At 36.4% G+C, this 13,646-nt stretch overlaps 2 protein-coding genes across 4 annotated transcripts; one reads left to right on the forward strand and one right to left on the reverse strand.

The window, feature by feature from the left end:
- Positions 1 to 1,709: 1,709 nt before the first annotated feature.
- LOC121974601 (gamma-tubulin complex component 4-like) lies at positions 1,710 to 11,909 on the forward strand. 3 transcript variants are annotated; one of them, XM_042525743.1, is made up of 17 exons: positions 1,710 to 2,024; positions 2,178 to 2,469; positions 2,661 to 2,797; positions 3,389 to 3,487; positions 5,333 to 5,453; positions 6,611 to 6,883; positions 7,012 to 7,092; positions 7,174 to 7,257; positions 7,427 to 7,513; positions 7,693 to 7,748; positions 7,830 to 8,018; positions 8,173 to 8,398; positions 9,671 to 9,759; positions 10,300 to 10,453; positions 11,004 to 11,126; positions 11,210 to 11,303; positions 11,661 to 11,909. In XM_042525743.1, the coding sequence occupies exons 1-16, from the start codon at positions 1,861 to 1,863 to the stop codon at positions 11,273 to 11,275; spliced, it is 2,241 nt and encodes a 746-aa protein (XP_042381677.1). In that variant the 5' UTR covers positions 1,710 to 1,860; the 3' UTR covers positions 11,276 to 11,303; positions 11,661 to 11,909. The 3 variants fall into 3 exon arrangements, with proteins under 3 accessions (XP_042381677.1, XP_042381678.1, XP_042381676.1); XM_042525744.1 differs by having other exon boundaries at positions 11,673 to 11,909; XM_042525742.1 differs by lacking the exon at positions 11,661 to 11,909 and having other exon boundaries at positions 11,210 to 11,630.
- Positions 11,910 to 12,053: 144 nt separating this feature from the next.
- Positions 12,054 to 12,697, reverse strand: LOC121974602 (late embryogenesis abundant protein Lea5-D-like). The gene is made up of 2 exons (XM_042525745.1): positions 12,462 to 12,697; positions 12,054 to 12,381 (listed from the first exon to the last, which is right to left on the reverse strand). Exons 1-2 carry the CDS (start codon positions 12,527 to 12,529, stop codon positions 12,162 to 12,164), a joined length of 288 nt encoding a protein of 95 aa, XP_042381679.1. The 5' UTR covers positions 12,530 to 12,697; the 3' UTR covers positions 12,054 to 12,161.
- Between the last annotated feature and the right edge of the window lie 949 nt (positions 12,698 to 13,646).

The raw sequence follows: 13,646 nt of genomic DNA on the forward strand, positions 1-13,646 counted from the left end.
AGGTTCCAAGAGGAAGAGAAGCTCCTGATGAAGAGGTCGCGAAAGACGACGCCTTTCTTTTACCGTACTATTAACTTGGGACGGTCACCTGATTTAATGAGCTAACTTATATAAATTTTAAATTCTTCAAAAATAAAATAATATAAATTCTGTAATATGATGCCTCTAATTTTTTTTTAAGTTAATAGATGACCTCGTTCCTATAAGTGTTTTTTTACCGTTCGTTCTCGGATTAATTTTCAGTTCACTCTCAAATAGTGAGAAGATTGGAGGATTTTTTTTTTTCAAAAATATATGTCCTCTAGCAATTGACTCCTTATTCGATGAGCCTATTATTTACCCATCGATAGTGAAAATATCAAGATATTTATATCTTTGTTAATCATCATAATTTAATTCGAGGTGTTGTTAAGTAATTGAACGAAACATATCCATGATGGCAGGTTGTATGCGAAGTTATTTAAAAAATATTTTAAATTACATATAATTAATTGACCGTTAAAAAAAAATTAGTCGTGCTCAGCTCATACCGCGATCACCCCTCCATACTTAAATTCCTGGATCCGCCACTGCATGAGCTATTGAAGTTCGATTCGATAAAAGCTCGTTTGAGCTCATTTAATGAGGCTCATTAAGATAAACAAGTCAAACTCAAGGTTCACAATACTCGATTCGTTAGCTCGTGAACATATTCGTTAAGCTCATGAATCAACTTTTAAATGAAAATTAATAGTTTTGATATTGAATTTATAAATTTACACTCTACTTATGAAAAATATAGACAGATATATTAAATTTATTTATTAGAATAAAATTATAAATTTTAATAATATTATTATATTTTTTTCTAAATATATAATTTAATTTTTAATGAATATTTAAATTTATAATTTATATTTATTAAACTCGTTTAAACTTGATAAAAGCTCGAATAAACTATGGGTCATGAATATATTCGTTAAATAAAACTCGAGCTCGGCTCGGCTCGATTACACTCCTAAATATAGTAATTGATTTGAGACATTACTATACTAATGGTGGTAATCACCCTAAAGCCTCCGTAAGCTCATTCCCAGACTAACACGGAAGAGGTAAATCATGGATGATTACTAACCTTGGACAATTGAATAGTGCATGAGGAAGGCTAGCCACCCGGCTACTTGCCGGATTTGACCTATAAACCTCATGGTGGGAACACCACCATGCATTAGCTAGCTACCTATATGTTCCGAGAGAACGACATTAGTATACTAATGAGCAGTGTAAATTGAATGCTACTCTATAATATTCGATTAAGATAAATACAAATGAATATGGAAGGATAAAACTAAAAATTAAATATTTGATCATTTTAAAATTTATCAACGTGATTGAGGTATTTTGTAACTTTTACTATGTTGTCCAGCAAATTATTATTATTTTTTATAATACCCTGGGTGGGTAAGCTTTCCAAACAAGTTAGACCTTCCAAACTCTTAATTTAGACATCTAAAATATGAATCTTAGTTGAAATGTACTATAAAGATTTTAGAGACAATAAATCTAAGAAAGCTAATCACTTGGAGCTCAGAGATTGGAGTCTGGAGGCCGGAGCCATTAGTCAGTTGGAATAAGCGGATATATTATATAAAAAAAATAGTAAAAATTATAGCAGACACACAGAAATAGCGTTTTTTCTAAATAATGCCTTAGACCCCCGCAAATCACAATTATTAAACCTTCTCGCTCAGTCGCGGATAATTGAATTGAAATAAATCGAAGCTTCTCGCTCAGTCGCAATTTCTTGGATTCGTTGGGGCGACGACGCCATTCTTCAATCTTCGTTGAATCTTCGCTGATGCCTGTAGCGGAAGAGCGGGAATGCTGCACGAACTCCTCCTCGCGCTTCTCGGCTTCACAGGCGACTTCGTCATCGACGAGCGGGAGCAGGCAGAAACCCTAGGTCTGGATTCGCACCACCAGTTCCCGGAGGAGCCCACCTTCAAACTCGCCCCAGATCTATCCTTCCTCCACCCCTCCGAAAGGTTCGAAGTAGTTTGATAATGATTTGCACTCAGTTCTCACCCTGTAAGAATATATTGTGAAAGTTATTTTGTATGCTGTTATTCTTAACTGATAATGTTTAGATATAAATTGTTTGCATCCTATAATATGAATGTTAATCCAATTTTTTTCAGGAGCCTTATTGAAAGGCTTGTATCGTTAGGTTTCTACTATAAGGAACTTGATCAATTTGCCACCAAATCACGGAATTTAAGTTTTATACATTCAGCAAAAAGTTTCTCTTTATCTCAAGACCTTGAAGTTCAGAAAGACAAAGTGAGAAAAGGAAGTGCATATCGAAGGGCCGTTGCTAATGGCCTTGTGGAGATTTTATCAGTTTATAGAGCTGCCGTCCTTCAGATTGAGCAGAATTTGCTCTCTGATCCACTGCCTATTTTGGCAACTGTGACCCAAGGCCTGAATAAGGTATTTTTAATTTTTGAATACTGGAAATTTTTATAGAAATTTGGGATATGAGTTTTGTGTTATCTAAAATTTTCTTATCATTGTTAAATTAGGAAAATTTCCATTTTTTGTTTGTTTAGTATTGCGTTATTGAACATTGTTCTTATTTAGTTTTTTCTTGTTGGTAATTATTGAAAAAAAAAACATTTTAGTTTGAGGTTCTTTTACCTCCTCTGTACGAACTCATTGTGGAAATTGAACGCGAAGACATACGAGGAGGACAACTACTCAATCTTTTGCACAAGCGTTGCCATTGTGGTGTTCCTGAATTGCAAGCATGCATTCAAAGGTAGTTTCTTTTGTATCACTTCCAAAGCAATAACTCATTTTTCTAATCATTTGCATGACCATCAGTGAACACAATGGGATGCTTGTCTTTTCATTTTTCTAGTTGATGCAGGGCTCAATTACGCAATTTAGATATCACTGCTATAAATTTAGAACAGATGTCTCATCACTTGAAAATATTCATATGTATCTATTGTTGACTCCTGAGTTAGAGCATATGATATTTTTCTCGTTTTATTAAGAATGCATTTGTTGAAAAGAGAAAGATCATTCAGTTCAATAAAGATAAAAAAAAAACTTGTGTGTGTGATCTATATCTGACACTTTAGTACAACTTTGGAGCAGCTACCTATGTTAGGCTCTGTACCATGGGTATAGGTTTACATTGGACACTTATATTTTGTTATTTTCCAGATCTACTAAATTTCACCTTTTTAAGATTTCATGCCACATTTGAATTTTCACAAGTCTTTTGAATTTGATCACTTACCATTATAGAACTGAATCTTTTGTTTTCACCATTGCATTTACACAGAAGTTGAGCTTATCTTCTATATGTTTATTTTCTTGGTTTTTGTGTGCAAAAACATAGGCTTCTGTGGCATGGTCATCAGGTTATGTACAACCAACTTGCGTCTTGGATGGTATATGGTATCCTTCAAGATCAGCATGGGGAATTTTTCATCCAGAGGTATTTGAGTTTAAAGAAAGTGCAACTATCAACTAGATAAAAGGGCGCATAAAACTTTCCTTTCTTTGTGTTATTTTGCAGATTCCTTTTATGATGTTTAATGTATAGCAAAAATCTATAGCATATCCTTTGGATAAATTTTTCTTTGACGTGCCTAATTCAACCACTTGTCCTCAAGGATCCATGATCTTTTTCTCTGAGTTCTTCATTAAGAAATTCTGTGGCTTGCTAGTTCATTACATTCCTAGCTAATTTCTTTGGTATTCAACTAAAATAAAACTAATTTCTTTAGTATTCAACTAAAATCAAACTCTACTTTTCTAGGGAAGCTAGCACACAATCCTGCAAATGCTTCATTGGAAGGTCAATAGTCATGGTCTCAACCCTTGCAAGCTAGCCATTAAAATATGGCTGCTCAGGCAGTTGAGGAGCAGCCTTACTGTTACCCTCTAATTCCTGTTCGAATAATTATCTCAAGCACTAGGTATGCCATCATCCCGATGATCAATCATCAACAAACTAGAAACTTCGGTAGTGCCAACCATTTATGGTCAGCCCTTGGACCTTATCCTTTCAATGAGCTCTATGCAAGCTATCAAATTTTTATGACATGCTCATAGGGCTTAGACATTCTAGGTTGACTGCCAGGTGTAATACATCTCTTAATTTTTTTCATTTGCGCACAACATTGACATTGTATTGTTGTTATACATTTGATAATGATGCAGTGCTTGAAAGCTTATTTAGCTTTGTAATTAGTCAAACCATATTCAACGAAGATCTTTTTTGTATGTAACTCAGTTAGTTAATTAGCTCTTAATTATTAGGAAGTTGGAGATGATGATCTCATAGTTTGAATATATAATTGAATTTGTAACCAAATCGTGGGAGGCAGAATAAGGGGGACACTTGCATGTGAGAAGAACTAGAGTGTGTGACAAATTATTAAAATGAATCCTATTCTTTATTTTATCGTCATAGATATTTATTTTGGCTTGTAGTAAAACTTTAGCTTCATTTATTGAATTTCTAATAAACTATATAAATGTTTGAAAAATGGTTTTTCCAATTTTTTAAACATTAAATTTGTCAATGTTGTAGTTAAGGTATTGTTTCATGGTAAGGTTTCTATCCTTGATTCAAATGGTGAAGTATTGGTACCTTGTCCGTCGTGCTAACACTTTGCAAGCTTCAAGGCATTAAAGCGTGTGGATACTGATTCCTTTAATTCCCTCTCAATTAGTTTAGTTCCCTTCCAATATACAATACGCTTAGACGCGTGATGAAGTATGCCTAGATGAATTTAAATGATATTTACTCCTTCAATCTCCTTTCTCTTAGATTTTTGTACTTATAACTCTTAAGACTATAGAATTAGATAATCAATTGAGTTGAAATTTTATTGTATCATACTTTCTCAACACTTTGACATACTTAGCGCACACCAGAGCATGTTGGTCTCTTGGGATGTAGTTGTTTTACTCTTTAATGTCCGTCCATGCCTGCTTACTTTTTTTAAAGGAAGAATATAACATTTAAATTGCCAATTCAATTAAAATTTGGCTATACAAAATATAACAAATATTAGTTGTTGTATCATTTGTCGAATCCATCCCAACATGGGCAACATTAAAAAGATTACTCATGCCAACCAATATCAGATTCCAGCAATTTATCAGAATTGTAAATTTCAGCAGTAGTGCCTGGCAGAACATGAAATTTCAAACTCAAGTTGTAGCTTACAACAAATATGAACCTAAATAGCATTATAGGAGCAGTGTTATTACATTGAATATATAATCTGCAGTTACATTAGCATTTGAAAATTCTTTAATGATTTTGCAGACAAGATGGAAGGAGTGACGATAGTGAGTTATCTCATTCTGAACAAATCAAAAAGTTTATGGAGAAATCAGCTGATGACACAACTCTAACGGATTGGCACTCAGGATTTCATATATCTTTGGTATCCTATGATAGATCTAAACCTACATCTCAATTATTTGAAGTTATCTACATGAATTTTATCTCACCAATTATCTCTCTGCATTATATGTTGACTATTTTTGCAATCGTTATCTAGAACATCTTTGACTTTAATTGTTCGTCTTCTCTTTATAAAATTTATCAGTGATGTTTGAAAACCTCTATTTTTTGCCCAAACCTTGATGTAAAAAGATGGAGAGTTGCTTAGGCACTGACAACTAGTGTGAAACTACATCAAATTTGAAATTTATACTTTTCAGTCTCTGTCATTGAAACAGCCAGATTGAACACTTTAGTAGAATAGAGTTCAAACTTCCATTTCCACTACCAAACTTTATCTTGAGTGGAACACTTGGACTTCAATTTGTTTGCATGAACTATGAGACCAAACATTCGATGCTTGTTGCTGGAGATTTGGATGTTAATGGACTAATATGGTGTGATTATTTCGGAAGTGTCCCTGGATCTGGACATGTAATCCAATCAGGTTAGATTCTCAAAATTGTCATGTCACCAGGTGCTAGAGTACTCGTGCATATGCCCAAGCACAGGGAGGTGAGACCAGAGTGTCTAAAGTGCTTGTTGGAGGAGCACCTTCAATCAGCAATTCAGCATCACTAAGAGGGTACCTTAGGTTGATCGTATGTACAGGTAGCTCACTCAGGTTGTTCATGAGGAAACAATAACAAAGAAAACCACTCCTGATTTCTTTCCACCTTTTTCCTTTCCAGTGATCACAAGAGAAATAATTCTTCTATGCTCGTTGATGAGTGCTGACAACAAAAGGGGAAATGAAAAAAAAAAGCAAATGAAAATCAAGCGCTGAGAAAGTAGATTTATCTGATTCAGCTGAGTATTCTAGCCTTAATTCATGGGGCTATAACTGGATGATGTCTGTGTATTCAGATTTTTGTGATATCAAACACATATGTGCTAATTTGAACTTGCAGCCAATGACACCTATTTGTCAGTTTAATAAAACCAGTTTAATATAGGATCTATGATGAACATGGGTTGGATAAATTATTGAATCTAGTTTGCAAACAGTTTAGTTACTCTTTATTCAGTTATTTCTTTGCGTTGATGCTGGAAAACTTGTAGCCTTATTCTTGTCGTTCTATGATTTTCAAATTGCAGGAAATGCTACCTGAGTATATACACATGCGTGTTGCTGAATCTATTCTTTTTGCTGGTAAAGCTGTTAGGGTTCTAAGAAACCCAACTACTAACTTTAGACTACAAGAATCCTTTATGCGCCAATTGGTTCTAAAAGGATCTTCTAGAGTTCAAAGTTATATCGAAACTTTTAGTTCCCAAAGGGAAGTATCTCCAGCTATGAATTTGATTGCTGAAGATCTGCTTCCACAATCTGAGGCTGACAAAATTGATGCAATGCTTAAAGAGCTAAAGGTTTTCCCTCTTCAGTATATGTCATGTTTATAGCATTTTTTACAGATCCAAACTTTTCCGCATGCCAAATTTCCTGTTTCTTCTATACTTAAAATGTTTATGCTTTAACCTGGTAATATTTTATGCAGAAATCATCTGAGTTCCAGAAAAGGTTGTTTGAATCTGCTGTAGGTTCAATTCGCATAATTGCAGCTAATCATCTTTGGCAGGTAACTCCTACTCGTATATATGACCACTACACACTATGTACTCTTTTTGATCTAATACTAACTACTACCTACCTGTAAAAGCTTGTAGTCGTGCGTGCTGATCTAAATGGACACCTGAAAGCTCTGAAAGATTACTTTTTATTAGCAAAAGGTGATTTCTTCCAGGTAAAACGCTAATAAAATTGTATGGTCCTTTATGTACTATTTTATATACTTGACTGTAAATGCATTTTAATACTTAACACTATTTCTTCTTGAAAGCCTCTACTATTTTAATTTCACTCTTTCCGTGCTATTTTATATGCTTGATTCTAACACCATGCTCAATTATAAGTGTTTTCTTGAAGAGAGCCGCCAATTGATGCGCCTACCTCCTCGTCAATCTACTGCTGAAGCAGATTTGATGGTCCCTTTCCAGTTGGTAAGGCTTAAGTATTATAAATTCATGCAATTGAACATCGTTTCTGTAAAATGTCTTATGTCCATCATCTTATGAAACAACTTCTTTACATATTACCTGATCGCACATGTCTGATATGAATTATTTTTGCTAACATTCATTTGGAAGAGTTACGGCTATACCCATTTTATCTGATGCAGGCTGCACTAAAGACTGTGGGGGATGAAGACAAATACTTTTCAAGAGTATCACTAAGGTGCCCTTATTAGCATTTAATTTCTCACTCCAAAAATTGCCTTTTCTTGTGAGTCAAAAATTGATGCTATTTGTGCCACAGAATGCCTTCATTTGGAATTAACGTGTCTACATCTCAAGTTGATTTAAAGACAAAGAGTGCTGCTATGACAATTCCTTCACAAGGCAAGACTTCATCTGAGTCCTCGGTGGATGGCTGGGATGGTATTGCTCTTGAATATTCTGTTGATTGGCCATTGCAGCTATTTTTTACTCAAGAGGTCATCTCTAAGTAAGTTGTTGTGCTATGCAGTACTCTGTAATAGCCTAAATTCGTTCTAGTAAGGTTTTAATGATTCATATCCATATCCATATCAAATAATCAGAGAATGAAATTTCTGAATGACCAATTCCATGTTGGACATAATAACAGTAAATCTGTATAGGTACCGTAAGGTTTTCCAATACTTAATCAGACTAAAGAGAACACAAATGGAATTAGAGAAATCATGGGCTGCAGTCATGCATCAAGATCACATTGACTTTGCTAAGAATAGGAGGGATAGAAAAAATAATTTCATACCTCTACATCGTCGGCAACGATCAACACCTATGTGGAGAGTCAGGGAGCACATGATTTTCTTGATTAGGAATCTGCAATTTTATATCCAGGTAATAGTGAACTGTATCATGTTCCTCTAAATTTGCTCATTGTAAAGTTTTATCATAATGGTTATTTGGACTGTAGATTTTCAAGCTGCAAGCAACAAGATACAAACATCAGAGTTACAAGTGCTTTTATCTTGGCAGGATTTCATTTTATTACTTTAGTCAATGTTTCTTCATATTTGACCACCAATATGGCTAAATTTTTGTTCAAGTACATACTTTGTTCTTCAATTCTGCCATGATAAAACATTAAACTCCTTCAAAGATTATAAGCAATATGACTAAATTTGACCATTGTAATCCCTGCTTAGATGTGGGAGTAGGGCCTAGAGTGGCTGATTACTAATATTAGACTGTTAGTTTATTGATTTCAGTTAGTGCCATATGCATGCATTTCATCTTCGTTTATGCTATAATTTAATTAATATTAATTTTCACTTCGTTGAACTTTATCCAAGGAGTGCAGTAGTATTAATGTAATCTTAACTCCCTTGAAAAGTTATCAAATATAAATCTAAATACAAAATTTAAATATTTATTTAAAACAATATTATAAAAATTGGTAAGAAAAAAATATTTAGAAACATCTATGAATTATTTTAGATCATTGAAATAATTGTAAGTATAAAAAAAATTGTGATGACAACTTTAGCTTTAAAAAAATGTAGATCCGCTACATTAACGACCCTCCTAGTGTTAGTCCTACGAATATGGAGGGAGGTACATGCAGGTAAGGTGTCAGACGCATGGTGGGATAAACACCAGGTCGTCAGTTCCTGAAAATCGACTCTGGCCATTATGCCAGAGATGTCATGCGCCCATCATCTGTGCTACACCCTGGGGACTTGACAAAAGTAAAGTTCCTAACAGAATTTTCAAGTAGACCATTGAGCTATTTATGGTGACAGGCACTTTTATGAGAAAAATATATTTCCACTGCTCTACTAATTTAATAGCAAGGAAGCTATTTTTTTAATCCCTTTGCTAATAAGTGTTCATGGAGAATTTGAATACTTGTTTATTGTTCATGAAAATGAGATATTTACATTTTTCTTTGGTGTTGATTTTTTTTTTTTTAAATCATCATTGTCATCAAGCTACATAAGCCACAGCTATCTGTATTAGTGACTAACAAAATAAATTGCTAATTTGTGTTTCATTTGGTTGTAGTCAGTAAGTAGATGAACATTACTTTTCTCAGGGAATGTTTTCTAATATATTTTAGAAATTTTGTGAGGAATTGATATCGGACTATTCATTATCTGTATTTTGCAGGTAGATGTGATCGAGTCTCAGTGGAATCTTTTACAAGCTCATTTGCAAGATTCTCATGATTTTACTGAATTAGTGGGCTTTCATCAAGAGTATGTATCAATCCATTTCTTTGCACTGGAGAGTAATATTCTAGATTCTCTTGGAAGTTTCCAATTATTGTAGAGTCAAGCTATTACATCACATGAAAGGGAAACCAAACGCAGTCCCTTTTGAGCTATTATTCCTTACAATCTTGGTTAAAGTGACTCGGGTTGCTTCATGAACTTGCATGATTTTCTAACTTGATATTAAATACTTTTCTTGAACCCGTTGCAAATACTGTAGATTTCTGCCTTGTATAAATTTCTGCCTGTTTCAGAATTGCTATTTTTGTGTCTCATTTTTAGACTTTCATGTACGATGTCTTTTATTTCTTTTTAAAACTGGAGGTTCTGTTTATGTTCACAAAATTGCCCTCAGCCGTCATGGTTGTGTTCTTAGACTATTCTTGTTGCTTTTAATTCTTGTAATGTGCAGTATTTTTAGTTGACGCCACTGTAACAATAAAGATCGTTTATTTAAAGTTTATGAGAATGCTCTGTCTTCTTTCAACAACTTTCCATGTTTAACCCATGATCCGTACTCCTTAGGTACTTGGCAGCTTTAATTTCACAGTCCTTTCTGGATATTGGATCTGTCTCTAGAATTCTGGACAGCATTATGAAACTTTGCCTGCAGTTTTGCTGGAGCATCGAGCAGTATGAAGGCAACGCAAATATGTCTGAATTGGAGCATATAGCTGAGGTAGGCAATGAATAAACTTCCTCTCTTTAACTTCTATCGATATCCTTGGTTTTCCATTATACTCTTCTCTGAAAAGTTGTTACATGGGACTCTGATAGAAAGGACAACTAAGTATAGAAATTAAAGAAGTGCTTAGCACTAGGGGGGCCGCTAAGGTAGCGGATCTACCTTTAAAGAAGTGCTTAGAATAAAGTATGCAAATTTATGTGCTGACTCATAAGTCAAGATTGTGATCACATGTTGCATTTGTAATTCTTGTGATCCCCACTTTTAAATATATTGTTAACATATATTGAATAATTTGTCATGCAAGGTGTTTTCTCTTGTAAACCAATTTGGGGTGTAACCTTCTAAACATAACATAAGATCTATAATTTCCTAGAATCAATTCCTAGGTGATTGTTTTTTTTTCTCTGATGAATAATGTTTCGCTTTATTTTGTGGGAGGCCAATAATATGATATTTTGTCTGACCAGACACATTTATTAACATTTCTAAAGCTGCCAACATATCCGCCCTCATGCTCTTGTTGTATCATTTTGTTTCACAGGAGTTCAATAAGAAATCCAACTCTCTCTATACAATATTGCGTAGCAGCCGGCTTGCTGGAAGCCAACGAGCACCATTTCTGCGACAATTCCTCATGCGCTTGAACTTCAATTCTTTCTTCGAGGTATCTTTCCTTCATAGTAAATTGAACCGAACACCTGCAATATATCAATCAAACATCATCCTTTTTTTTCTTTCCAACTACAGCAAACTGCCCGAGGCGTGTTGAATGTTGTGAGGGCACGACCGACCCTGCCTCTTCAGCAGGAATAAGAGCAATGCCGAATGCCGAATCCAGAAGGTAAATGCTGATGAACATCCACTCTCTCTCTCTCTCATGGTGAATTGACATCAACGGCAGTGTATGAATGAAAATTTAAGAAAAAAAAGGTCGGTAATTGTTTTGTATCAATCATTTCCTTATCACCGAAAGGATGAGATTTGCTTGCCGAACTTGACATATGCATGCACTGGAGGAAGTCGGTTGGCGACCAGCAATGTGCACAAGTGCCAGCTATTTTTTTTTTTTTGTTTTTTTATCGTGATGGTGGAATATTTAATCTCAGGCTAAATATAACGCTATCTTGTCTGACGGTGCATATTTGTTTTATTAGTCTTCAATTGTTCATTGTTGTTTGATTTGCTTCTTTTGTTAAAGGAATGGTTGCAGTCGGCTGGTGGAATTTTCTTGTTCTGTTCCTCGTTTGCTTTACAAGCGCGTCAGTCCCATGGAATATCAAACAAACAAGACATGTATGGTATGGCAATATCAATGATGAATCATAATTCATCAATTAAAAGTTTAGGGTTTGAATGTTTCTTTAGGATATGTCCTGGGGAAAAGTTTTTCTATTTTTAATTAATTTGACGATCAATTATAAAGTGACTTGTGATTTATTTCTTTCATATAATCTAGAGAATAAGAACCACTTTTTATTATAATTTAATTAATAGAATGCTACTTTTAAAATATTTATTGCTAGTGGATTTGAGCTATCATCTTAGTTTTTGGGGCGCATATTTGGTTTTGGTAGAATAATAGAAGGGTACATTCTGGTAAATGACCATTTATTCAGTAGTTATTTCTGATTTTAAGACACCTGCGATGGATTAACGACATGACGTCGTATTAAACACACTAACGATGCCTCGGTTAAATTCACTGCTCGTTGGAGAGAATCGTCTCTCGCAGTTCCGCCTCCTTCCGGCGGTTTCCCGGCCGATAGTAGCCCGTCACCGGATCCGGCATCCAGGAAGAGGAAGACGCGGAAGCATGGGAGGCGCCGACGCCGGTCATGGTGGAGTCCGCCATCCCCTTACACGCCGCGGCGTTCTGCTCCGCGTTGATTGCCACAGTGGCCGCCGCCGTGTATCCCCTCCTGTACCGTAGCAATTAAAGCATCACGCATCTCATTCTATATGATTTATCGCACTACATAGTGAATTCATGACCACTGACCTGCTAACAGAGGGAGTACTGACGTAATTCTTGAGAGACGCAGCGACGCCGACGAGGGAGCGAGCCATCTCCGCCTGTTTACAGCAAAAGGAAAGGAATAGGACTGAGGAAGATTAAAGAGAGTTGAAGGCAAACAGAAGAGACTGAGGTCGTCTTCCTCCTCCTCCTCCTCCTCCTCCTCCTCTCACTCTCCCTCTTTCTCAACCTTTCATCCGTTTGCGTGTGAGGAAAACAGAGAGATCTGTGGTTTAATTTATAGCAAACTATACGAATTTAAAAAATAAAAAAGTTAGAAATAGTGGAAGTAATAATTCATGAGCTCTTCGGCATCACATGTATATAATAATAATAATAATAATAATAATAATAATAATATATCGAGAAATTAGTACATCTTGTCCTGATCACCGGCAGTGATGGGCCCAAACTCCAGATTCAAATCAATGGATGTGTGTGGATCCTGTGCTCTTGCCGTAGCGTGATCTGTGCTCTGTATGACTAGAGAGAGACTGAGAAGTTGCCTCGCAGTTGCTTTAAAGCGAGGAGGAGGACGAAGAAGAAGCAGCAGCAGCAGAGAAGCTGCCTCCGATTTTCCTCTTGAGTTCGTTGAATCGGTCAACGTCGAAGTTGCGGTTCTTCATGAGTCGCCGACGCTTGGCGTCGAGGCAGCTCTGGAAGGGGCCCTCGAAGGAAGTAGGCGTAGCCTAGCATGAAGTAGACTAGAGGGATGTGACGTAGAAGCAGAAAGGCTCCAGAAAGCGAGCCTCTTGGACTCTACCGTCTGCGCCTCCCACATCTCCCGCCTCACCTCTGTCGCCGCCGCCACCTCGATCTCCGTCCTCTCCGCTTCCATTTTCTTCTACTCATGCTCCCTCCGCGTCGACGACGCCGGCTGGATCATGCTCTCGGTCGCCCTCGTCGCCTTCACATTTATTCAAACGGCTTGAGAGCGTGTCTTAGAGTCTAGAGACAGTCTGACAGAGGAAGCAGAGGTGTAGCTGCGCTCACCATTTCAGGAAGGACGATGACGACGTCGCCGAAGACGATGACCGCGGCGGAATCGACCAGCGTCGTTACCAGACGCACGGCCTCCACCCGGGCCGCCCGGACGACCATCTTCGCCTTCACTGTAAAAATCGACGTCTCCTCTGTCTTCGTCGTCGACGGCGGCAGCGGAGGACGGGG

The sequence above is a fragment of the Zingiber officinale genome, chromosome 4B (genome assembly GCF_018446385.1).
Source record: "Zingiber officinale cultivar Zhangliang chromosome 4B, Zo_v1.1, whole genome shotgun sequence".
Lineage (NCBI taxonomy): Eukaryota > Viridiplantae > Streptophyta > Magnoliopsida > Zingiberales > Zingiberaceae > Zingiber > Zingiber officinale.

Coding starts and splice junctions, on each gene's coding strand:
- LOC121974601 (XM_042525743.1), top strand. CDS start 1,861: ATGCTGCACGAACTCCTCCTCGCGCTTCTCGGCTTCACAGGCGACTTC. Junction 2,798..3,388: donor TTGCAAGCATGCATTCAAAG/GTAGTTTCTTTT, acceptor GCAAAAACATAG/GCTTCTGTGGCATGGTCATC. Junction 9,760..10,299: donor TTAGTGGGCTTTCATCAAGA/GTATGTATCAAT, acceptor CGTACTCCTTAG/GTACTTGGCAGCTTTAATTT.
- LOC121974602 (XM_042525745.1), bottom strand. CDS start 12,529: ATGGCTCGCTCCCTCGTCGGCGTCGCTGCGTCTCTCAAGAATTACGTC. Junction 12,382..12,461: donor AGTACTCCCTCTGTTAGCAG/GTCAGTGGTCAT, acceptor GCTACGGTACAG/GAGGGGATACACGGCGGCGG.